Source organism: Tachyglossus aculeatus, chromosome 23, assembly GCF_015852505.1.
Source record: "Tachyglossus aculeatus isolate mTacAcu1 chromosome 23, mTacAcu1.pri, whole genome shotgun sequence".
Taxonomy (NCBI): Eukaryota; Metazoa; Chordata; class Mammalia; order Monotremata; family Tachyglossidae; genus Tachyglossus; species Tachyglossus aculeatus.
In genome coordinates, this window is record NC_052088.1 from 15379686 (window position 1) to 15406820 (window position 27135).

At 48.0% G+C, this 27135-nt stretch overlaps 1 protein-coding gene across 1 annotated transcript in view; it reads left to right on the forward strand.

The window, feature by feature from the left end:
• The window catches only part of ZNF366 (zinc finger protein 366), an 85495-nt gene that overhangs the window by 41134 nt on the left and 17226 nt on the right, over positions 1-27135 (forward strand). Inside the window, exon 2 of the mRNA XM_038765805.1 lies at positions 26519-26603. Coding sequence (XP_038621733.1) covers positions 26519-26603 — 85 coding nt within the window. The remainder of the gene's footprint in view (positions 1-26518; positions 26604-27135) is intronic.

Sequence of the window (27135 nt, forward strand, 5' to 3'; positions counted from 1 at the left end):
CAATAAATATGATTGATTGATTGATTGATTGACTGATTGAATGGGGCTCCAATCCCTGCTCCACTACTTGCCTGCTGTGTGACTTTGGGCATGATGCCTCAGTTTCCTCATCTGTAAAATGGGGACCCGATTTCCATTTTCCATCCCTCCTAAATCAGAGGCCCATGGCAGCCAAGGAGTGTGTTCACGCCCGTTGTTGGGTAGGGATTGTCTCTATGTGACGCCGAACTGTACTTTCCAAGTGCTTAGTACAGTGCTCTGCACACAGTAAGCTCTCAATAAAGAAGCAGCGTGGCTCAGTGGAACGAGCACGGGCTTTGGAGTCAGAAGCCATGGGTTCAAATCCCAGCTCTGCCAATTGTCAGCTGTGTGACTTTGGGCAAGTCACTTAACTTCTCTGTGCCTCAGTTCCCTCATCTGTCAAATGGGGATTAAGACTGTGAGCCCCCCGTGGGACAACCTGATCACCTTGTAACCTCCCCAGCGCCTAGAACAGTGCTTTGCACATAGTAAGCGCTTAATAAATGCCATTAAAAAAAAATAAATAAATACAACTGAGTGAATGAATGAATCTTATATCTACCTAAGCATTTAGCACAGTGCTGGGGATGTAGTGAATGATTAATAAATTCCATTGTTATTATTATTCATTCCATTGAGTCATTGTGCTGATTGAGCATTACTATGTGCAAAGCCCTGCCCTAGGAGCTTGGGAGAATCCAATAAAAGTAGAAGATATGGCTCCTGCCCTCTAGGAGCTTCCAATCTAATGGAGGAATCTGACAGTCAGAAATTTTATTCCTAAAGGCGGGGGCAGGAGGAACAAATCCAGGCGAAGCTCAGTCACACTTTGTCCCTAACAAATACTCTTCTAGCTCATCATCATCATCATCAATCGTATTTATTGAGCGCTTACTATGTGCAGAGCACTGTACTAAGTGCTTGGGAAGTACAAATTGGCAACATATAGAGACAGTCCCTACCCAACAGTGGGCTCACAGTCTAAAAGGGGGAGACAGAGAACAAAACCAAATGTACTAACAAAATAAAATAAATAGAATAGATATGTACAAATAAAATAAATAAATAGAGTTATAAATATGTACAAACATATATACATATATACAGGTGCTGTGGGGAAGGGAAGGAGGTAAGATGGGGGGGGATGGAGAGGGGGACGCGGGGGGAGAGGAAGGAAGGGGCTCAGTCTGGGAAGGCCTCCTGTAGGAGGTGAGCTCTCAGCAGGGCCTTGAAGGGAAGCTCATCCAGAGTTGCAAAAAAAGCCGCAACCCTGATGTGTTGGTTAGCTGGTGGGGTGCTCCTGGCAGGCTCACTTCACTTCTTGGGGCCCGCTTCCTCCATCCTGGGAGACAAGAACAGGGGTACTATTGCTACTCTCCTACTACAACCCAGCCTGCCCACTTCTCTCTAATGTCAACCTTCTCACTGCCCCTCAATCTCATCTATTGTGCATTTGACCTCTCGCCCACATCCTGCCTCTGGTCTGCAACACCCTCCCTCCTCATATCCGACAGACAATTTTTCACCCCACCTTGAAAGCCTTATTGAAGGCACATCTCCTCCAAGAAGCCTTCCCAGACTAAGCCCTCTTTTCCTTTTTCCCCACTATCTTCTGCATTGCCCTGGCTTGCTCCCTTTATTCATCCCTGCTCCCAGCCCCACAGCACTTATGTATGTATCTGTAATTTATTTATATTAATGTCTGTCTCCCCGTCTAGACTGTAAGCTCATTGTGGGCTGGGAATGTGTCTGTTTTATTAATAATGATGGCATTTATTAAGCGCTTACTATGTGCAAAGCACTGTTCTAAGCGCTATGGAGGTTACAAGGTGATCAGGTTGTCCCACGGGGGGCTCACATTTTACAGATCACCATTTTACAGATCCCCATTTTACAGATTTTACAAAATCCCCATTTTACAGATGAGGTGACTGAAGCATAGAGAAGTTAAGTGACTTGCCCAAAGTCACACAGCTGACAACTGGCGGAGCTGGGATTTGAATCCATGACCTCTGACTCCAAAGCCTGTGCTCTTTCTACTGAGCCATGCTGCTTCTCTGTTATATTGTTGTATTGTACTCTTCCTAGTGCTCAGTACAGTGCTCTGCACACAGTAAGCACTCAATAAATATGACGGACAGACTGACTGGCCCATGCGGTCCTGAGTCCTCTAGAGCCTGAAATGAGCCACTTGTTCCCCGCTGCAGGTTCCAATACTGCTGCCTGTGGGGCTCGGGTGATGGAGATTTCACTCTTTCCTCTTCGGGATAAGCCAGAGGTGTAGTTGAGTATTTCACAATGAGATGGAGGAGTGTCTTGGGGGCATTCATTCATTCATTCAGTCGTATTTATTGAGCGCTTACTGTGTGCAGAGCACTGTACTAAGCCCTTGTGAAGTACAAGATGGCAACATCTAGAGACGGTCCCTACCCAACAGCGGGCTCACAGTCTAGAAGGGGGAGACAGACAACAAAGCAAAACATATTATAGAGTAATAAATACGGACAAACATATACACAGGTGCTGTGGGAAGGAGGTAAGGCGGGGGGGATGGGGAGGGGGATAAATACAATTGAATGAATGAATGCACACAGTAAGCGCTCAATAAGTACGACTGAATGGATGAATGAACGAACTCATGACCTCTGGCTCCCAAGCCCGGCCTCTTTCCACTGGGCCACATGGCTTCTTTGCCCAAGGGTAAGTACACCGTACGCTCCTCAAAGGCAGGGACCATGTCTACCAACTTCCTCAGACGCTTAGTATAGCACTCTGCATACAGTGAGTGTTTGATAAATACCATTGATTGTTCGATTGATTGAGCTGAAATATTCACGATCATTTCCCACCGGTCCCCTTGGCGCTAGCTCGGAGCACATTGATCCGGTCCCGACATGAAGGAACTTGGGAACTTCAAGCTTCATTGAGGGAGGCTGCTGAGTGGCCTCCTTCTCAGTTCCCAAAGTTCCCAAAGTCCTGTCCAAGCCACGGTGGAAAGACACATCCAGGAGAGCAGCTGTCGGGGGGAATCTGTTGGAGGTGGCTGGGTGGGAAGAGGATGCCCCAACTGGATAATCGTCAGGAGAGGGGAGAGGGTGGAGATGGCTCTAGAGAGTTAAAAGCAGAGCTGGCAGCTTATTGCTTTTCTTTTTAAGGTATTTGTTAGGTGCTTACTATGTGCCAGGCACTGTACTAAGCACAGGGGTGGGTTATTTTGTTAATAAAGTGCTTATAGCTATAATTATATTTATTCTGACGGTTTTGACACCTGTCTACATGTTTTGTTTTGTTGTCTGTCTCCCCCTTCTAGACTGTGAGCCCGTTGTTGGGCAGGGACCGTCTCTAGATGTTGCCGACTTGTACTTCCCAGGTGCTTAGTACAGTGCTCTGCAGCCAGTAAGCGCTCAATAAATACGATTGAATAAATGAATGAATACAAGTTAATCAGGTTGGACGTAGTCCATGTCCCACAAGGGGCTCACAAGCTTAATCCCCATTTTACAGATGAGGTAACTGAGGCACAGAGAAGTGAAGTGACTTGTCCAAGGTAACACAGCCGAGGAGTGATGGAGCCTTCTGACTCCCGGGCCCACTAGGAGTCCACTAGGCCACACTGCTTTTCAGGGGATGACAAGCCGTCAGGCATGGTAAGCCTGCTTGGCAGGTGAAGGGGCCAAAAGTTCTGGCTTTAACTGGGCAGCCACAAGGGTCCGGTCAGTCCGGGCCAGTGGTCCAAGTCCATCCCCTGTGGGGCCCTGCCCACTTGGCAAGCAGGTCATTGGAAGGGGGGAGGGATAAAGGTGGGAGTAGTCGTGATTCTGAATCATCCTCACCCCTACCAGATGCCCTTGACCATCCAGTCAAGTGCTCTGCACATAGTAAGCGCTCAATAAATACGATTGATGATGATGATGATCCAGTCAATCAATCACATTTGCTGAGTGCCTGTTATGTCCTGAGCGCTTGGGTGGCCTAGCGGAGGCCTGTTTGTTGGTAGAACTGCATCCTGATCCTGGCTCCACCACTTGTGTGACCTTGGGCAAGTCACTTCTCTGTGACTTCTCTCTGCTCAGTTTCCTCATCTGTAAAACAGGGCTAAGATACCTGTTTTCCCTCTTACTTAGACTGCGCCCCACTGAGCGAGGGACTGCATCTCATCTGTTTGCACTGTATCTATCCCAGCCCTCAGCACAGTGCTTACCACATAGTAAGTGCTTAACACAATCCACAAATATTATTTCTAGACTTGGAGCCCACTGTTGGGTAGGGACCGTCTCTATATGTTACCAACTTGGACTTCCCAAGCGCCTAGCACAGTGCTCTGCACACAGTAAGCGCTCAATAAATTGGGAAGCAGCGTGGCTCAGTGGAAAGAGCCCAGGCTTTGGAGTCAGAGGCCGTGGGTTCAAATCCCGGCTCCACCACTTGTCAGCTGTGTGACTTTGGGCAAGTAGCTTCACTTCTCTCGGCCTCAGTTCCCTCATCTGTAAAATGGGGATGAAAACTGTGAGCCCCTCGTGGGACAACCTGATTACCTTGTATCTACCCCAGCGCTTAGAACAGTGCTTTGCACATAGTAAGCGCTTAACAAATACCAACATTAGTATTAATAAATACGATTGAATGAATGAATGCTCAGTTTCCTCATCTGTAAAACAGGGCTAAGATACCTGTTTTCCCTCTTACTTAGACTGAGCCCCACTGCATCTCATCTGTTAGCACTGTATCTATCCCAGCCCTCAGCACAGTGCTTAGCACATAGTAAGCACTTAACACATTCCACAAATATTATTTCTAGACTGTGAGCCCAATGTTGGGTAGGGACCGTCTCTATATGTTGCCAACTTCCCAAGCGCTTAGTACAGTGCTCTGCACACAGTAAGCGCTCAATAAATACGATTGAATGAGTGAATGAATTATCATTACAATGGACCTAATAGGCCCAATCCTAATAGGCTACAATCTAGTCAGAGAGACAGACACTAAAATAATTGACTGATAAGAGCAAAAGGACTTCTCAGGGTCGCACCTGGAGAGTTTCCAGTCCTCTACTACGGGAGGGAGAGTCAAGCAGAGGCCTATCCATTCCATTCCTGCCTTGGGCAGTGGCTAGCGAGGGGAAGGCAATCTGCTACAAGTCAAAACTCACCCATGCTGGGCAGTAGCGGCACGGGACAGTCGAGGGCGGAGACTCAAGTTTACTGTACAGAAGGAGGCAATGGTAAACCACTTCTGTATTTTTACCAAGAGAACTCTCCGGATCCACTACCAGCATAATTGCTGATGGAGGTGGGGCGTTCTGGGAGAGATGGGTCCGTGGCGTCGCTATGGGTCGGAGACGACTCGACAGAATAAGACAAGGGCGAGAAGGAAAACGGATCTGTGGTGAGTGAATGCTTAGGCAGTGGGTTATGTTGGCTGATTATGTCACTGAGGAACAGCTTGGCCAAATAGAAAGAGCACAGGCCTGAGTGTCAGAGGCCCTGAGTTCAGCTGTGTGACTATCGGCAAGTCACTTAACTTCTCTGTGCCTCAGTTCCCTCATCTGCAAAATGGGGATTAAGACTGTGAGCCCCCCCGTGGGACAACCTTCTAGACTGTGAGCCCACTGTTGGGTAGGGACCGTCTCTATATGTTGCCAACTTGTACTTCCCAAGCGCTTAGTACAGTGCTCTGCACAGAGTAAGCACTCAATAAATACGATTGAATGAATTAAATGAACAACCTGATCACCTTGTAACCTCTCCAGTGCTTAGAACAGTGCTTTGCACATAGTAAGCGCTTAATAAATGCCATTATTATTATTATTCTACTAGTTACTTAAGTGACCTTGGGCAAGTCACTTAACTTCTCTGTGCCCCAGTCCCTTCATCTGCAAAGTGGGGACTCAATACCTGTTCTCCCTCCTATTTGGACTATGAGTCTCATGTGAGACCTGATTTTTTTGCATCTACCTCAGTGCTTAGTACAGCGCTTGGCAGAGTGAGTGCTTAAAGAATACCACAATTATTCTGTAAGGAAGTGCTACAGGTAGATGTGAGCCCAGGACGGCGTGGTTGGCACAAAGTGTTGGGGTTGGGGGATCGAGCTGGGGTACTGGAGACATTAACAACTGTCGGGAGCCCGGCTCCAGAGGAAGCCATCTGCGGTCAGTCCAAGAGGGGTGACGGGGGTGGGAGCAGCCTGTGAGCGGAGGAGGAGAGACAGAGTGGGGGAGTTAAGTTAGGGAGGAATGTCCACTCCAAACCCCAGACTGGCTGATGGGGGCCACACACCAGGCTAATTGCTATGGACCTGCGCCCCTCCTAGGGAGGCCCTTGCCCTTTTTTCATCCCCCGACCAAGAGAAGCAGTGTAGCCTAGCAGAAAGAGCACGGGCCTGGGAGTGAGAGGACCCGGCTTCTAATCCTGGCTCCACCGCTTGACTGCTGTAAGACCTGGGGCAAGTCATTTACTTTCTCTGGGACTCGGTTTTCTCATCTGTAAAATGCAAATTTAATACTTTGTCTCTGTCCCGCTTAGACTGCGAGCCCGGTGTGGGACAGGGACTGTGCCAACTTCATTATCTTGTATGTACCTCAGCTCTCAGTAGAGTATTTGATTTGGCACATAGTAAGCGGTTAACAAATAGTACAATTGCTACTATATCATTTTTATTATTATTTATTATTCCACTCTTGAAGAATGGAAAGGGGCTTCTTTAAGCTGGAGTCCTTGGGGATACACAATGTCCTCAGGCTCCCCCCGCAGCCTGACCTGCTGCTGCACAAAGCAGACATAATAATAATAATAATAATAATAATAATAATAATAATAATAATAATAATAATATTGATGGTATTTGTTAAGCACTTACTATGTTGCAAACACTGTTCTAAGTGCTGGGGTAGTACAAGTTAATCAGATTGGACACAGTCCCTGTCCCACATTGGGCTCACACTCTTAATCCCCACTTTTTTACAGATGAGATAACTGAGGCACAGAGAAGTTAAGTGACTTGCCCAAGGTCGGCAGACGTGTGGCAGAACCGGGATTAGAACCCATGACCTTCTGATCTTTGCCCTCTCTTCCATTCATGTAAACCGCCTGACCTGGAGTTGGGGAGGAGAAAGGAACAATTGAGAAATCAATCAATCCATCAATCAATCAACAGTATTGACTGAGTGCTTACTTTGTGGAACGTACAATATAACAGAACTGGTAGACACGTTCCCTACCCATAAGGAGCTTACAGTCTAAGGTAGGAAACAGACATTAAAAGCAGCGTGGCTCAGTGGAAAGAGCCCGGGCTTTGGAGTCAGAGGTCATGGGTTCAAATCCCATCTCCACCAATTGTCAGCTGTGTGACTTTGGGCAAGTCACTTCACTTCTCTGGGCCTCAGTTCCCTCATCTGTAAAATGGGGATAAAGACTGTGAGCCCTCCGTGGGACAACCTGATCACCCTGTAACCTCCCCAGCGCTTAGAACGGTGCTTTGCACATAGTAAGCGCTTAATAAATGCCATCATTATTATTATTAAAATAAATTACGGATACATACAGAACTGCTGCAGGGCTGAGGGTGGGGTGAATATCAAGTGTTTAATGGGCCCACATCCAAGCACAAGGATGATGCATTAGGCACTGGCAGTGAGAGAGACAAGAATGAGGTACAGTGAGTAGGTTGGCCTTTAAAGTGTGTGGGCTCAGATTTAGTAGGAAAACAGCGAGGTAAGACAGGAGAGGGAAAGCTGATTGAGTGCTTTAAAGCCGATGTAAGGAATTTCTCTGTAATGTGGAGGTGGGTGGGCAACCACTGGAGGTTCTCGAGGGCTGGGAAGACATGGACTGAATGTTTTTATGGACAAATAATCTGGGCAGCAGAGTGAAGTATGGACTACAGTGGGGAGAGACAGAAGGCAGGGAGGTCAGCAGGAGGCTGATTCAGTAGTCAAGGCTTGTATCACCTTGGTGGCAGTTTGGATGGAGAGGAAAGAGCAGATTTCAGCGGCGCTGTGAAGGTTGAACTGACAGGATTTGGTGACAGCCTGACTAGGTGGGTTGAAGGAGAGAGATTAATTGCGTTCAACACCAAGATTACAGGCTCGTGCAGCAGGGAGGATAGTGGTGCTGTCCACAATGACGAGAAAGTCCAGGGCAAGACAGGGGTTGGGTGGGAAGATGAAGAAAGAGAGAAAAGGAAAAGGAGAGGGTTCTGGAGTGTGCTCAAATGCCCCAAATGGGGCCAGAAACTAATAATTAATAATAATTATGGTATTTGTTAAGTGCTTACTATGTGCCAGGCACTGTTCTGAGCACTGGAGTGGATACAAGCAAATTGTATTGGACCCAGTCCCTGTCCCAAATGGAGCTCACAATCTTAATCCCCATTTACAGATGAGGGAACTGAGGCACAGAAAAGTGAAGTGACTTACCCAAAGTCACCCAGCAGACACATGGCAGAGCCAGTATTAGAACCCAGGTCCTTCTGACTCGCAGGTTCAAGCTCTATCCGTTAAGCCATGCTGCTTCCCCTGATGTCCAGCTGGAGGGACGGGGTCAGAACCCACAGCTCAGCACCCGAACTTGGCAAAACTGAGTACTTAATCCGTCAGTAATGCTAACTGAGCGTCTACAGGAACAGGGCACTGAATGAGTCTCCCAATCCTTTCCCACCCTCAAGGAGCCCACTAAAGGGAAGCAGAGATAGAGGCTCCACAGGTGCCCACAAGGGTAATTATAATTATTATAATTACAATATGTATGGTATTTGTTAAGCACTTACTAGATGCCAAGCACTGCTGTAAGCGCTGGGGTAGAGACAAGGTAATAATAATAATGGCATTTATTAAGCACTTACTATGTGCAAAGCACTGTTCTAAGCGCTGGGGAGGTTACAAGGTGATCAGGTTGTCCCACAGGGGGCTCACAGTCTTCATCCCCATTTTCCAGAAGAGGGAACTGAGGCACCGAGAAGTTAAGTGACTTGCCCAAAGTCACACAGCTGACAATTGGCAGAGCGGATATTTTAACCCATGACCTCTGACTCCAAAGCCCAGGCTCTTTTCCACTGAGCCAAGCTGCTTCTCTAATCAGGTAATCAGGTTGAACACAGTCCCCATCCACATGGGGATCGCAGTCTAAGCAGGATGGGGTAGAATTAATCTCCATTTTACAGGTGGAGGTGACTGAGGTGCAGAGAGGTTGTGTGAGGGTCCCAGAGGTGTTCACAAGGGTAAGCAGAGATGGATACCTCACAGGAACCTTGTGAACATCCTCCAGAGAAGCAGCGTGGCTCAGTGGAAAGAGCACGGGCTTGGGAGTCAGAGGTCATGGGTTCAAATCCCAGCTTCGCCAATTGTCAGCTGTGTAACTTTGGGCAAGTCAATTCACTTCTCTGTGCCTCAGTCACTTCATCTGTAAAATGGGGATTAAGACTGTGAGCCCCCCGTGGGACAACCTGATCCCCTTGTAACCTCCCCAGGGCTTAGAACAGTGCTTTGCACATAGTAAGTGCTTAATAAATGCCATTATTATTATTATTATTATCCAGGAGAATAAGAGGTCAGTGGCCATTACGGTGGTCTGAGTGGCCTGACACTCCCTGGGAGTTTCCAACTGGGGTTGAAAAGCTCCCAGATGGTGGTTTTCTGGCCTGCAACCTGTGTGATGTCTGTCTCCTCCCAGTACTCATCCCCTCTAAATCTTCTTCAGAGTGACAAATGGCCCTTCCCATGGGCCCTCACCTCTCTGGGATTCAAATCTGGGGGAGAAAGGCTTGAGCTCGGAAATGGTTTTTCTCCTTTTACCCACCAGGCTAAGTCCAAGGAGCAGAATTTGTAATGTAAAGCACTAAACTTTAAATAAACATCTCAAACTCCATGGGGGAGGACTGATATAATGATACTCCAAGTGCTAAGTTCTCTCTAGACCCCCACCCGAGCACTCACGTACATATCTTCTCTACGGACTTCCTTCTAGCTGTTGTTGTGTTGTTGTTTATGGTATTTGTTCATAATAATGATGATGATGGTATTTGTTAAGCGCTTACTATGTCCCAAGCACTAGCCCTTCCTGTGTGCCAGGTACTCTACTAAGTGCTGGGGTTAATTAGTTAATTACTTTGGACACAGTCCCTGTCCCGCATAGGACTCACAGCCTTAATCCCCATTGTACAGATGAGATAACTGACGCAGAGAGAAGTGAACTGACTTGTCCCCTGACCCTCAAGCCAGCAGATGAGTGGCAGAGTTGGGATTAGAACCCAGGTCCTTCTGACTCCCAGCCCCATGCTCTATCCATTAGGCCATGCTGCTTCTTTCTTTAGTGTCAGTCTCCCCAGCTATATTGCATGCTCCTTGACGGCAGGACTGATGTCAACTCATTCGATGGTATTCTCCCAAGGACCTCAGAGACTGTTCCACACACAGTCAGCTCCTAATAAATACTACCGATGGATTGATACAAATCTAGAATCCACAATGTGGCTGAGAGCTGATGGAAAAATGTGGAAACCGCTCAGGCCTCGGGGGAAATGCAGCCCAGAAATGAAAATGATGTCGGGGGAATTAAAAATGAGATGGCAGCTCCTTGGGAAGGGAGAGACTGCTCGTTCCATGCCGCTCACAAGCCATTGGGGCGAAGGTGAGTTCAGTGACATCTGAAAGGAGAATGCTAAGCGGAGGAAACGAGAGGGGTGCAAAAAGACAAATTATGAATTACGGCAAACTCGCCTGTCGCTTTGGATGTCCTTTTTAATCTCCACAGCTTTACGTAGAGAGAAAAGGATCGCAAAACTTAAAACTCACAAGTCCTGAGAGCACTTCACTTGTACGGAAAAGTAATTAAAATGACAGAAACATAATTATCGAAGGTACTTTTCTCCACTGCTCCCTTCATCTTAACTCTGAGGATGAAGTCCCAGAAAGTCATGTAATGGGACTGGCCTGGCACTCCATAAAGGTCCCGTTTTCCCCTAGCTTAACTCAGCCCAAGCACATTCTCTCTCCTGACCAACCTAAGTCCCCTGGGCCATACTGACTCTTCAGATCCTCCCAGAGCTAGGGTCTTAGCCCGGAGCCCAAACCATGTGTTGACTCTGTGCTGCAGCAAAACTAGGGATAATAATAATGAGGACATTTATTAAGCGCTTACTATGTGCCAAGCACTGTTCTAAGCACTGGAGAGGTTACAAGGTGATCAGCTTGTCCCACGGGGGGCTCACAGTCTTCCTCCCCATTTTACAGATGAGGGAACTGAGGCCCAGAGAAGTTAAGTGACTTGCCCAAGGTCACACAGCTGACAAGTGGTGGAGCTGGGATTTGAACCCATGACCCCTGCCTCCAAAGCCCGGGCTCTTTCCACTGAGCCACGCTGCTTCCAAAGCCTACTGGTCCACGGATTCTATTGAGCGTCTATGCGTGTAGCACACTTTACTAAGCTCCTGAGGGGGTGCAACAGAAAAACTCTCAGTTCTCCAGCGTTTTAATAATAATAATAATGATGGCATTTATTAAACGCTTACTATGTGCAAAGCACTATTCTAAGCACTGGGGCGGATGCAAGGTGATTAGGTTGTCCCACATGGGGCTCACAGTCTTCATCCCCATTTTACAGATGAGGTAACTGAGGCATAGAGAAGTTAAGTGACTTGCCCAAAGTCACACAGCTGACAATTGGCGGAGCTGGGATTTGAACCCATGACCTCTGACTCCAAAGCCCGTGCTCTTTTCCACTGAGCCACGCTGCTTCTCTATTTGTTTTATTTGTTCTTAGAGCCTCTCTCCTTTGCCGGTTGCCAAACCAACTGTCTCCTAGCTGGGGTGCTTGATCAGGGGAAGGTTTTAAAGAACGGGCGTCTTCTCTGTCAGGGGTGAGGGCTGGAAGCATGGCAGCTCTTTCCCCCCAAACCTATAATTTCCCTTCAAATAATCCTAATGATAATTGTGTTATTTTATTAAGAGTTTACTATGTGCCGAGCACTGTACTAAGTACAAGGGTAGATACAAGACAATCAAGTCAGACACAACCCCTGTCCCAAATAGGGCTCACAGTCTAAGCAAGAAGGGAGAACAGGTACTGAATCCCCATTTTATAGATGAAGAAACTGAGGCATAAGGAAGTGAAGTGACTTGTCTAAGTTTCCAGAGCATGTAAGTGGTGGAGCCGGGATTCATTCATTCATTCAATTGTATGTATTGAGCGCTTACTGTGTGCAGAGCACTGTACTAAGCGCTTGGGAAGTACAAGTTGGCAACATATAGAGATGGTCCCTACCCAACTTTGGGCTCACAGTCTAGAAGTGGGGAGACAGAGAACAAAACAAAACATATTAACAAAATAAGATAAATAGAATAAATATGTACAAATAAAATAGAGTAATAAATACGTACAAACATATATACATCTATACAAGTGCTGTGGGGAGGGGAAGGAGGTAAGGTGGGGGGGGATGGGGAGGGGGAGGAGGGGGAGAGGAAGGAGGGGGCTCAGTCTGGGAAGGCCTCCTGGAGGAGGTGAGCTCTCAATAGGGCTTTGAAGGGAGGAAGAGAGCTAGCTTGGCGGATGTGCGGAGGGAGGGCATTCCAGGCCAGGGGGAGGACGTGGGCCAGGGGTCGATGGCGGGACAGGCGAGAACGAGGCACGGTGAGGAGATTAGCAGCAGAGGAGTGGAGTGTGCGGGCTGGGCTGGAGAAGGAGAGAAGGGAGGTGAGGGAGGAGGGGGCGAGATGATGGACAGCCTTGAAGCCGAGGGTGAGATTAGAAACCCAGGTCTTTTCACTTCCAGGCCCGGGCTCTTTCCACCAATTCATGGCGCTTCAAAGCCTTATAGAGGTTCTGGGGCTCAAGCTCAGATGCCAGGGTTCTGCCCAGGGAACACTGGGCTTCCAGCCCCACCCAGCTCAGGCCCTGCCAAGCTCACATTCACTGAGGACAAAATGTGGGTAAGGCCAGACCCAAGGGCTGGATGCCATCCCCTGGAGATGGAAATTATATCTGAGGGCTAGGGAAATGCACCATAAGACACTGCATACTAATAGCTAGAATTCTATTTATTCTGACAGTTTTGACACCTGTCTACAGGTTTTGTTGTCTGTCTCCCCCTTCTAGACTGTGAGCCAGTCGTTGGGTAGGGACCATCTCTATAGGTTGCCGACTTGTACTCCCAAGCGCTCAGTACAGTGCTCTGCACACAATAAGTGCTCAATAAATACGATTGAATAAATGAACTCTTCATGGAGTTCCCTGCAGCCAAGCCATTCACCTTTGGCCCAAATTGGCAGCCGACGGCACTATTTACTCCCCAGATGGAGATGCTACACAAATTCGTATATTTAATTAAAGAGGAAGATCATTCTGCCTTGAAAGTCAGATCCAATCAAGTGCATTTGACTGTTCTGCGGGTCTTAGGAGATGGACAGGGCAACTTTTTGGTCTTCCACGTCTGGGGACAGGGTTGTGTTGCGGAGGGGGGAAGAGGAGCATAAACCGGAGAAGGTAGAAGAAGGAAGATCTCTGAAGTAGAAATATTCTGGGGCAGTTGAAACTCTTAGAGAGGGGCCCCTACCAGCAGTGAACTCCGACACTCGAACTGAGCAGGTTTCGATGTCAAAGATCATCACTAGTATTTCCGGAGAGCCTATTTAAAGTCAGGTTCCATTCCAGAGTAACACAAAGAGTCCCAAGCCCAGAGGGAGCCCCCAAAACTGCAAAGTGGCTCCCCTCCCCACGGCAATGGAGGCAGGTAAGTCATCAGAGAAAAGCAGAGAGAAGCAGCGTGGCTCAGTGGAAAGGGCACGGGCTTTGGAGTCAGAGGTCATGTGAGTTCAAATCTCGGCTCTGCCGATTGTCAGCTGTGTGACTTTGGGCATGTCACTTAACTTCTCTGTGCCTCAGTGACCTCATCTGTAAAATGGGGATTAAGACTGTGAGCCCCCATGGGACAACCTGATCACCTTGTAACCTCCCCAGCACTTAGAACAGTGCAAAGCACATAGCACTTAACAAATGCCATCATTATTATTATCAACCTGACCTCACCACCACTTGAGGTTCCTGAGGTGTGGGGAAACATGTACTGAACATTTTTGTAGAAAAATGATCCAGAAAGCAGAGTGAAGAATAATCTGGAGTGGGGAGAGGCAGGAAGCAAGGAGACCCAATAAGGAGGTTAATACAGAAATCAAGGAGGAATAGGACTTCTAGACTATGAGCTCGTTGTGGGCAGGAAATGTGTTTGATGTTTATAATGTACTCTCCCAAGTGCTTCGTACAGTGTTTTGCACACAGTAAGCACTTAATAAATAAGATTAATAACAACAATTAATAATAAGCACTTGTATTAAAGTGTAGCAGTTTGGAAGGAGAGTAAAAACAGAGTTTAGCAATGTTGTGAAAGTTGAACTGACAAGATTTAGTGATAGATTAAATATGTGGGTTGGATGAGAAAGAAAAGTCAAAGATAACAACAAGGTTACGGGCTTGTGAGACAGGAAGTATGGTGGTGCTGTCTATAATGATGGGAAAGTCACGGGGAGGACAGGTTTTGGGTGGGAAGATAGGAGTTCTGTTTTGAACATGTAAAGTTTGAGGTGATGACAGGACTTCCAAGTAGAGAGGTCTTGAAGGCATGAGGAAATGTGAAGCTGCAGAGAGGGATGAGAGATCAGGGCTGGAGATGTAGATTTGGGAATCATATGCATAGAGGTGGTCGTTGAAGCCATGCGAGAGAATGATTTCTTCAAGGGAGTGAGTGTAGCTGGAAAATAGAATGGGACCCAGAACTGAACTTTGAGGGATGCCCACAGTTAGGGAGTGGAGGCAGAGGAGAAGCCCACGAAAGAGACTGAGAAGGAGTGACCAGGGAGATAGGAGGAGAACCAGGAGAGGACAGTGACAGTGAAGCCGAGGTTGGATAATGTTTCCAGGAGAAGGGAGTGGTGAACAGTGACATCAAAACCTGCTCAGTTTGAAAGTTTCATATCACTGCTGTAGGGAGCCCTGTCTGGGGGTTTCAACTGTCTCAGAATACTTCTGATTCTGAGACTTTCCATTTTTCTACCTTCTCTGATAATGCCCCCTTTCACCCCTCCACAACATAACCCTTATCCCCAGAGCAGAGCAACCAGAGGGTAAGCAGTTTGGTGAGTGGAAAGTCCCAAAGATGAATATGACACTTACGGTAGATTTGTGGGGAAAAAGGATGAGCTTACTTTGAGATGGTCTAATTTCCTGGGTAAACAGGGTGAAGAAATAGGGGAATGAGGAAGCCACTCATCTCAATTCCCCTGAAGGGAGGGTTGGGTGAAGTGAAGCCAGTGAGCGGCACCATTCTCTCCTTTGGCTTGCCTCTTGGGTGGGAGGAAGGCACTGGACTGCAATTCCCTAGAAGGTCTCAATCAACCAATCAATGGATAGTGTTTATTGAACACTTACTGATGATCTCAAAGCCCAGTTCTAAGAGTTTGGAGGAGTACAATGAAAGCAATTTATTAAGTGGCATTTATTAAGTGTTCGCTATTTGCCTGGCACTAAGCCCTGGGGGTTGATACAAGACAATCAGGTTGGATGTGGACCCTGTATCACCCAGGGCTCCCAGGCTAAGTAGGAGGGAGAACAGTATTGAACTACTATTTTACAGATAAGGAAACTGAGGCACAGAGAAATTAACTGATTTACCTAAGGTCAACCAGCAGGCCTTTAGCAAAGTTGGGATTAAGCTGTGACTTAAAGTTGGGATTAAGCTTCTAGACTGTGAGCCCACTGTTGGACAGGGACCGTCTCTCTATGTTGCCAACTTGTACTTCCCAAGCGCTTAGTACAGTGCTCTGCAAACAGTAAGTGCTCAATAAATACAATTGAATTAATTAATTAATTAATTAAGCCCACTGGCTTTCACATGGGCTCTTAGGCCGGTGCTCTTTCCACAAGGTCACGCTATGAGGAGGAAACACTCAAACTGGGGAGACTGACTGATAAAAGCCTACTTACAGATACCGAGAGAGGAAGGAGAACAAAGATCTAACAGAAAGGTGTATAAATACATCAGCTGACTAACCCATCGGATACACAAATAAACGATATACCTGTGGACATAAGGGCTGAGGATAGGGATAAAATACCAACATATTAAGGGCCATTTTGGGTTGGTGCAAGTGGGGTGCTGTGAATAATTCAGGGGAGACTCCCTGGAGGAGGTGGCACTCTGGGAGGCACTCAATCAATCCCGCCGATAGTGATGATGCTGAGGACTCTGGTGACTCTATCAATTGAGTCAGGCCACTCAGGCTTCTCGAGGAAAGGAAGCAACCCCATAAGGCCAACGTTGACACGATGGATGAGACTGGCAGAGGGAGCCAGAAAGCCATCGGTGGAACAGTGAGCAGGATTTATTTTTTATGTGCTTTTTTTCCAGTCCTAACCCTAGTATAGGGGTCGCTGAGGACCGAATCCCCGAATCGTGAAGCTTTCCCTTTGGAGAGGGTGCTGCAATTGCACAGCCAGGGAAGTGGCACATACTGATGTCCTGGGTGAAAGTCTGATTAAAGAGCGGGACCAAAATGCTGTCTCCATTCCAGGTTGTTCTACAACTGCAACATTGTCTCTCCAAGGATTTGTTGAGAAAACGTCCCCTTTACTAACTGTCCTTGATGATGATAGGACTAAACATAACTACAGCCTCTGATCCTGGGGAGTTCGACAAGTTTCACATGTTCCTTTGAACAGGCAGAACCTGTCGTTCCGACATCCACAGTGGAAGGGAAGAGGCTTTCACTTAGCTCAAGGATTAGAATCTGAGACAAAGAGGCATAGTTTTAGGTAAAACCGAAAAAAACCCCAAACCTGTGGAATAAGGAATGATTCAAATTTTCTCAAGATTTTACCTTTGATTTTCATCTACGAATAGCAAGGCATATACTTCTGATTTATTTTAATGTTTGGTATGAAGTGCCAGAACACTGGGCTGAGCACTGGGGTAGAAACAAGATATTGAGACTGGACACAATCCCCGCCCCATACAAGGCTCACAATCAAAGAGGTGGGGAGAGTGGATACTTCTCCCTGTTTTATTCATTCATTCATTCAATCGTATTTATTGAGTGCTTACTGTGTGCACAGCACTGTACTAAGCGCTTGAGAAGTACAAGCTGGCAACATATAGAGATAGGTACTACCCAACAGTGGGCTCACAGTCTAGAAGGGGGAGACAGAGAACAAAACAAAACATATTAACAGAATAAAATAAATAGAATAAATATGTACAAGTAAAATAAATAGAGTAATAAATACGTACAAACATATATACATATATACAGGTGCTGTGGGGAAGGGAAGGAGGTAAGGTGGGGGGGATGGAGAGGGAGAGGAGGGGGAGAGGAAGGAGGGGGCTCAGTCTGGCAAGGCCTCCTGGAGGAGGTGAGCTCTCAGTAGGGCCTTGAAGGGAGGAAGAGGGCTAGCTTGGCGGGTGTGCGGAGGGAGGGCATTCCAGGCCAGGGGGATGACGTGGGCCGGGGGTCAACAGTGGGCCAGGCGAGAACGAGGCACGGTGAGGAGATTAGCGGCCAAGGAGCGGAGGGTGCGGGCTGGGCTGGAGAAGGGGAGAAGGGAGGTGAGGTAGGAGGGGGCGAGGTGATGGACAGCCTTGAAGCCCAGGGTGAGGAGTTTCTGCCTGATTTACAGATAACGGAACAGGCCCATAGAGTTTTAAGTGGCTTTTCCAAGGTCACACAGCAGATTGGTGGTGGAGCTGGGATTAGAACTCAGACCTCCTGCCTCCCAGTCTCAAACTCTTTCCCCTAGGTTGGACGAACTGAGTGACCTGTCAATCTACCTGCGGTCGTTGTCTTCTTGGGTCTCCTCCAGGGATGCTCACCCATGCTTCCTGGACTCTTGTTGAAACCGGGCCAAGTCTTATAGTGGAAAATGGGAAAGCGCAAGGCCACCTAATCAACCCCACATTCCGCCGAGCCCCACGGCAGGCATCTTCCTCTTTCCCAAATCAAGAAGTGACACCTTGATCTCTAACCGCAGGTTGCACGGCACCCCTTCAGTTTCTCTCTCCTCTGGGTTTCAACTGCCTCATTACCCTCGCCCCCTGCTCTCCTCTCTCTCAGGTTCCGCAGCTTTTTCCCGCTCTTTCGGTAGCAGAGCCCCACTGGGAAAGAGTGACCCCCCCAAACCACCCCAACCTTGGATCCCTGGTGGAAGGGAGGGAGCAAGAATTTCAGGGATTCCTCCCATCTACAAGAAAGGGCCTTATCTGCCTTTCGCTGGACAGGTCATCCAAGAGACACCAGAAGACTCAAGGACTGAGGAATCGGTTAATTCCTTGATAATAATAATGGCATTTGTTAAGCGCTTACTATGTGCAAAGCACTGTTCTAAGTGCTGGAGAGGATACAAGGTGATCAGGTTGTCCCACTTGGGGCTCACAGTCTTAATACCCATTTTACAGATGAGGTAACTGAAGCCCAGATAAGTTAAGTGGCTTGCCCAAAGTCACACAGCTGACAATTGGAGGAGTTAGGATTTGAACCCATGACCTCTGACTCCAAGGCCCGGGCTCTTTCCACTGAGCCACGCTGCTTCCTTGGGTCCCAGAGATAGCGTCGACACATAACTCTTGCTGACTCTCTGTGGCTTCTCTAAGAGCATTTTCCAGAATGGCCTCGGATTTATAATAATAATAATGATGGCATTTATTAAGCGCTTACTATGTGCAAAGCACCATTCTAAGTGCTGGAGAGGTTACAAGGTGATCAGGTTGTCCCATGGGGGGTTCACAGTCTTAATCCCCATTTTACAGATGAGGTAACCGAGGCACAGAGAAGTTAAGTGACTTGCCCAAAGTCACACAGCTGACAAGTGGCGGAGCCAGGATTTGAACCCATGACCTCTGACTCCAAAGCCCGGGCTTTTTCCACTGAGCCACGCGGATTTGAATGGGAACCACAAAACATTATTTCACCGAGGGAGCAATTACCTTTTGGTGCAGTGGATGAGTTCCTACTTAAGGTACAGAATGTTTTCTTCTGGACATAGAGTGAATTTACAACTTGGCCAGCTCCCAAATATATATAATTAGCCCCCACACTCTAAACAGCCACTAGTCCCGTGAATAGTTTGGAACCCCTCCAGTTTGGGGATTAGGGAGCAGGAGCCAGGCAGCTCAGTGACCCTGTGGGATGAACGGGGGGTTCAGTTTCCTGGGGAAGAGGAAATCGCCAGTTCCCAGATGACGCGTCTGCCGGGTGAGTTGCCGTTGTGGATCTGGTGGAAGGAACTGCAGTATTACAACACTGTCTTTCTCAGCCCAGGTTCAATCAATCAATCAATCAATCGTATTTATTGAGCGCTTACTACGTGCAGAGCACTGTACTAAGCGCTTGGGAAGTACAAATTGGCAACATATAGAGACAGTCCCTACCCAACAGTGGGTTCAATCAATCAATCAATCAATCCGTCAATCAACGGTATTTACGGCAGAGCACTGTACAAAGAGTTTGGAAGAGTTTACCAGGTCTGCTGCTCACCCCAAATCCCCCCAAAGTGAACATGTGCCCCATCCCTGCCCGGATGCAGTCTTACACCCCCGAGGATGTCTCTGCTCCCCAGAAGGAGGGAGAGGAGGGTCTTAAGAGTGTCTTACGAGAAGCAGCGTGGCTCAGTGGAAAGAGCCCAGGCTTCGGAGTCAGAGGTCATGGGTTCAAATTCCGCCTCTGCCAATTGTCAGCTGTGTGACTTTGGGCAAGTCACTTCACTTCTCTGTGCCTCAGTTACCTCATCTGTAAAATGAGGATGAAGACTGTGAGCCCCCCGTGGGACAACCTGATCACCTTGTAACCTCCCCAGCGCTTAGAACGGTGCTTTGCACATAGTAAGTGCTTAATAAATGCCATCATTAAGAGTGAGAACTGACGGGGAGGGTCCTAGAGGGATTCCCCAGAGAGAATGCAGTGCTGCTGGGAGGTGAGCCACCAGCAAAGCTTGACCTCTCTGCCTTCAAAGGCTGAGCCCCAGACCCCTGCCCTGCCTGGCTCCACTGGGCCAGCCAGAGGGGAGTCGGGGGCTCCTGCTTGGAAATGAGGAGCCTGGCAGAAAAACTGAAGGCCAAGGCCCACACACACGACCGCCAACATTTCAGAGCCGCCGATTTGTCTGTTAGCCGAGATGGCACAGACGGGAAGCGTGGACACGTGCACACAAGGTGATAGAGAAGCACTCTCGGAAAACTTCGGTCCAGACCTCCTGCTTCTGACCAGAGGCAGAAGTGTGTCTCTGTGGCCTAATAGGGGGGTGGTTGAGAGGGGATCCCCAAGGGCCCGGTCGCGGAGTTGACGTCTAATATAATAATAATACTAATGACAGCATTTAAGTGCTTACTATGTGCAAAGCACTGTTCTAAGCGCCGGGGAGGTTACAAGGTGATGAGGTTGTCCCACGGGGGGCTCACAGTCTTCATCCCCATTTTACAGATGAGGGAACTGAGGCCCAGAGAAGTGAAGCGACTTACCCAAAGCCACACAGCTGCTAAGTGGCGGAGCCGGGATTTGAACCCATGACATCTGACTCCAAAGCCCGGGCTCTTTCCACTGAGCCACTCTGCTTCTCTTGCCGAGCTGCCAAGCGGCTTCTTTTGGAGCATCTTATTTGGGTGCCCTCTCTGTGTGGGTTCCCAGGGGAAGCCCAAGCACGTTGGTGGCTGAGCAGTGAAAGAGTAAGTTGGATTGAAAATTTTCAGAGGGATCACCTGGCGAACCCCCGCAGAGTGATTGCCGGCCCAGACCTTCGGGCTGCGGCCACCACCAGACCTAGGTGACCACTGACGGCACCCGACGGCCTCAGGCACCCCTTTGCCAGGGAGAACCAGATGGGGGTCCGGCCGGCTGAAAGCCTGACCGTTCGGTACAAACCCTGGTAAATCAATCAATCAATCGTATTTATTGAGCGCTTACTGTATGCAGAGCACTGTACTAAGCACTTGGGAAGTACAAGATGGCAACATATAGAGACAGTCCCTACCCAACAGTGGGCTCACAGTCTAAAATGGCCTGGCACCTCTAACCTTCGGCATCTTAGAGAAGCAGCAGCACCTGTATACATGTATATATGATTGTACATATTTATTACTCTATTTATTTATTTATTTTACTTGTAAATATCTATTCTATTTATTTTATTTTGTTAATCTGTTTGGTTTTGTTCTCTGTCTCCCCCTTCTATCATCATCATCATCAATCGTATTTATTGAGCGCTTACTATGTGCAGAGCACTGAACTAAGCGCTTGGGAAGTACAGATTGGCAACATATAGAGACAGTCCCTACCCAACAGTGGGCTCACAGTCTAGAAGGGGGAGACAGAGAACAAAACCAAACATAGTAACAAAATAAAATAAATAGAATGGATATGTACAAATAAAATAAATAAATAGAGTAATAAATATGTACAAACATATATACATATATACAGGTGCTGTGGGGAAGGGAAGGAGGTAAGATGGAGGGGATGGAGAGGGGGATGAGGGGGAGAGGAAGGAAGGGGCTCAGTCTGGGAAGGCCTCCTGGAGGAGGTGAGCTCTCAGCAGGGCCTTGAAGGGAGGAAGAGAGCTAGCTTGGCGGATGGGCAGAGGGAGGGCATTCCAGGCCCGGGGGATGACGTGGGCCGGGGGTCGATGGCGGGACAGGCGAGAGCGAGGTACGGTGAGGAGATCAGCGGTGGAGGAGCGGAGGGTGCGGACTGGGCTGGAGAAGGAGAGAAGGGAGGTGAGGTAGGAGGGGGCGAGGGGATGGACAGCCTTGAAGCCCAGGGTGAGGAGTTTCTGCCTGATGCGCAGATTGATTGGTAGCCACTGGAGATTTCTAGACTGTGAGCCCACTGTTGGGTAGGGACCGTCTCTATTTGTTGCCAACTTGGACTTCCCAAGCGCTTAGTCCAGTGCTCTGCACACAGTAAGCGCTCGATAAATACGATTGATTGATTGATTGATTGAAAGAGCCCGGGCTGGGGAGTCAGAGGTCATGGGTTCTAATCCCGGCTCCGCCACTTGTCAGCTGAGGGACGTTGGGCAAGTCACTTCACTTCTCTGGGCCTCAGTTCCCTCAGCTGTAAAATGGGGATGAAGACTGTGAGCCCCACGTGGGACAACCTGATCACCTTGTATCTTCCCCAGCGCTTAGAATAGTGCTTTGCACATAGTAAGCGCTTAACAAATGCCATCATTATTATTATTATTACAAGCATCATCCCCCACTGGCAAAAGGACAAAGGCAAGCAATGAGAAAACAGATGAAGAAAGGGATGAGAACAAGAGCGTGCTACCTTCACTGATGATCAAACAGCCATTGCCCCTTTCCTAAAACAACAAACAGCTTATTTGTTTGATTAAACTACGAACAACATCTCTCTCCTGCTCCCTTGAGCTACTTCCTGCTGCCTCTGCAGGCACTTCCTATCCGCCTCAAAGGTGTTTTATCTTAACAGAACTGAAAGCAGAAAGCTCTCAAATGTTTTACTTAGGAAATTCGTCCTTCCAGCCAAGGACGCGAAACGTGGAAGATCTGTCATCCCTCTTTTACCGAGAGGAACCGTCTCCCATCTCCTCCTGGCCACTGTCCCCCCGAGAGCAAGACCCTGACTCGGAAAGTGTTCCCCTGTTCTGACTGGAGTGGCAAATCATCTGATTTTTACAGTAGTCTGGGTTTTGTATTCACCCCAGTGCTACTGTACTTATTATTATACAGTGCTACTGTATGGACGGGGAGATCGCATAGCCTAATGGAATCAATTCTAACGTCTGTCTCCCCCTAGTAGACTACACACTGCTTGTGGGCAGGAGTCATGCTTCTGTTTGTACATATTTATTACTCTATTTATTTATTTATTTTACTTGTACATATCTATTCTATTTATTTTATTTTGTTAGTATGTTTGGTGTTCTCTGTCTCCCCCTTTTAGACTGTGAGCCCACTGTTGGGTAGGGACTGTCTCTATATGTTGCCAACTTGTACTACCCAAGCGCTTAGTACAGTGCTCTGCACACAGTAAGTGCTCAATAAATCCGATTGATTGATTGATTGATTGATCAACTTCTTATCAGCTTCCCCCTTCTAAACTGTGAGCCCACTGTTGGGTAGGGACCGTCTCTATATGTTGCCAACTTGGACATCCCAAGCGCTTAGTCCAGTGCTCTGCACATAGTAAGCGCTCAATAAATACGATTGAATGAATGAATCAACTCTATTCGTGGCTCAGTGGAAAGAGCACAGGCTTGGGAGTCAGAGGTCATGGGTTCTAATCCCGCCTCTGCCACGTCTGCTGTGTGACCTTGGGCAAATCACTTAACTTCTCTGAACCTCGGTTACCTCATCTGTAAAATGGGGATTAAGACTGTGAGACCCACGTGGGACAACCTGATCACCTTGTATCCCTCCCCAGTGCTTAGAATAGTGCTTCGCACAAAGTAAGCGCTTAACAAATGCCATCATTATTATTATAATATACTTTCCCAAGAAATTAGTACATTGCTCTGCACATAGTAAATATCTTCTAGACTGTGAGCCCGCTGTTGGGTAGGGACCGTCTCTATACGTTGCCAACTTGTACTTCCCATGCGCTTAGTACAGTGCTCTGCACGCAGGAAGCACTCAATAAATACGATTGAATGAATCACAAGCCTGGGAAGCAGGAGGCCAACTACGTGACCCTGGAAAAGTCACATGACCTCCTTCGGCTCAGTTTCATCCTCTGTAAAATGGGGATGAGAGAGTGATTGTGAGCCCTGTTGGGGACAGGGACTAGCAGCGTGGCTCAGTGGAAAGAGCCCGGGCTTTGGAGTCAGTGGCCATGGCTTCAATCCCGGCTCCACCAATTGTCAACTGTGTTACTTTGGGCAAGTCACTTCACTTCTCTGTGCCTCAGTTACCTCATCTGTAAAATGGCGATGAAGACTATGAGCCCCCTGTGGGACAACCTGATCACCTTGTCCCCAGGCTTAGAAAAGTGCCTTGCACAGAGTCAGCGCTTAATAAATGCCATCATTATTATTACACCTACCCCAGTGCTCAGCAGACAGTACAAATCTAATAAATGTCCTCATCTTTATTGTTAATTCAGTGGCACAGGGTGCTTGCTTTAATGTTCAGTTCTTCATTTTCAACTCTGAGCCTCCCTCCGCTGTGGTTTCTGCAGTCAGGTTCTGCGGCTCAGATGCGGTGCAGAGAGTTTACATGAACTTGGGAGGATCTGTGGAGACCCTAGAGCAAGTGAAATCGGGAGTCTCCATGTCAAAGTGCTCTGGGGTGACACGAAACGGGCAAACCTCCACAAAGTGGCAAAGGGGACGCCATCACGTTGTACTGCATGCCCAAGGTAACACACATGATGTTGTGTATAGCTCATTGACCGGTCTGCTCCTGTGCCATCAGTGATGCCCCCTACCCACCCCTCCCACCCAATTTCTGGCCCTCCATCACCATGGGTGGGATGCTGAGTAGTTTTTCCTGGACATTAGATCTTAGGGTTACCGCTCCCCAGAAATGTGGATTCATTCTCTCAGTGAGAGCAAAAGATCGGGACATCCATAAGGCGGAGAGGCAACAACCCGAACTGAGGTGGAACACCTTCCCAACCCTGGATTTTTCAGCCCTCCCAGAGCAACACGGAGAGCTCAAGAAATCTGACGGTCTTTCTGCCAGACTGCACAAAACCAAAAATGAAAAAGTTTTGGAGCTTTATTAAGTCTCCAAAATTTTTTCTGGGCTTTTCTTTCCATTTTTGGTTGAACAGTCAGGGTTACGGCAGGTCTCCGGGTGCCGCAGATGGCTGAGAATAGCCTCCGTGGCTGGTGGGCATTGTTGAGTGCAGACTGGGATGGTGTCTGGTCTGATTATCTTGTACCTACCCCAGGGCTTAGCTCCTAGTAAACTCTTCATAAATATCATTATTATTATGATCATTATTATTATTCATTGAATGTGTTATGGGGCTGAGGCAAAGAAATAATAATAAAATTATAATTATGGTATCTGTTCAGCACATTCTATGTGCCAGGAACTGAACTATGTTCTGGGGTGGATACAAACAAATCGGGTTGGACGCAGTCCCTTGATCCATGTGGAGCTCAAAGTCTCAATCCCCGTTTTAATAATAATAATAATGATAGCATTTATTAAGCTCTTACTATGTGCAAAGCACTGTTCTAAGCGCTGGGGTGGTTAACAAGGTGATCAGGTTGTCCCACGGGGGGCTCACAGTCTTCATCCCCATTTTACAGATGAGGTAACTGAGGCCCAGAGAAGTTAAGTGACTTGCCCAAAGTCACACAGCTGATAAGTGGTGGAGCCGGGATTTGAACCCATGACCGTCTTTCTCCCAGGCCCATGGTCTATCCACTCTGCTATGCTGCTTCTCTAAGACCTGGCCCTTGTGTATTAACTCTTTCATGGGCTGATGGCGCCAACCAAAGCCATTGTGCAGAATCAGCATCATATACAGGTCCAGAAATACTCAAGAAATGAAGAGGATCTAACAATGGTATATATCGCACGCTTACTATGTACAGAGCACTATACAGAAGAATTAGCGGGCACATTCCCTGCCCATAACGAGCTTACAGTCTAGAGAAACTAATGGGCAGTGAGTGCAAAGCCAGAAGTTCAACGGCTTCCATTCTAGGCCCGCTATTTTGAGAGCTGGTGGGGAGAAGGCACAGGAGAAGGAGAAAAAGGAGGAGGAGGGAAAAGGAGGAAGGATGGGATCTAACAGGAAATGGAGGAAAAGGAAGAGAGAATGCCAGCTGCTTTCCTTCGGACACCACGATCCCATGACAGAGAGCCTCGGTGGACGGCAATAAAGGAGGAGTCCTGGGAGGGGAGGAGAGGAGAGGGTTCGAAGGACAGGGGATAGATTACATTCACAACAGTGAAAGTGAAAATTGACTTAGAGCAAATCAGATGCGACTACCACCCTGTGAGCTCAGGGTGCAGAACTAGTTTAAGGGAAACAAATGACTCAGCTCAGTACAGTGCTCTGCACACAGTCAGCGTTCAATAAATAAGATTGATTGATTGATCTCGACATGGCCAGTCACTTCATGGTTTGGATGTCACAAAGGGCAACCATCCCACCGTTCCTCCGAGCAACCCCCTCCACCCTTGGGGTGCCACTGACCCGATCCAGAAATGGCCTGGCTCTTGGCTGTCCATGCTCTCCAATTTAAATAAAGATTTGACGGCAAGCTCCTTGAGGTCAGCCTGTTCCACTCTCCTAAGCACTGACCTCAGCACCGAGCCCTCGGAAGACGCTCATCAGATGCCACTGGTGATGATGAAATAATGACGTGTTGTGGCCCAGACTGAGACGGGCCAACTTGACCGACCCTCCTCGTTTAACCAGAGGGTCTACGGGGGCACTTAGCTAAAAGCCATGTGAGACTAGAACTTTATTTATTTATTTTTTTGGCCACAGTTTAATCATTCTTTTCTGTGTGCCCCTCTCCCCCCACCATCGTCTGTTTGATAGATGAGTGTGCCAGGGCCGGCCAACTGGTCAAGGATCAGAGGGAAGATTCAGATTCAGAGCTCGGGAATTTTGGAGCCTGACCAAGGTGAGTAATGGTCTTGCTCCAGGTTTCCCTGTCTCCCTGGCCCTACCTCCAATGAGCCCTAAGGAGAAGGCGGGGGGAACCACAGTCAGCTCCGAAGATGAGTGGAGCCACTATCTTCCCCACTTTCTTCTCCCCTGCCTTTGTCGTTCACGGCCAGGGCAAGCCTTCTCACTGTGCCTCCACCTTGCCTATCTCACCTCCGACTCCTAGCCCACGTCCTGCCTCCCTCCTCAAATGCGATAGATGACTTCTCTCCCCGCTTCAAAGCCTTATTAAAGGCACATCTCCTCCAAGAGGCCTTCCCACACTAAGCCCCCCTTTCCTCTTCTCCCACTCCCTTCTCCATCTCCCTGCCTTGCTCCCTTTGTTCTTCCCCCTTCCCAGACCCAAAGCACATATCTGTAATTTATTTATTTGTACTGATATCTGTCTCCCCCCATCTGGACTGTAAGCTCATTCTGGGCAGGGAATGTGTCGTTTATTGTCGTACTGTACTCTCCCAAGTGCTTAGTACAGTGCTCTGCCCTTGGTA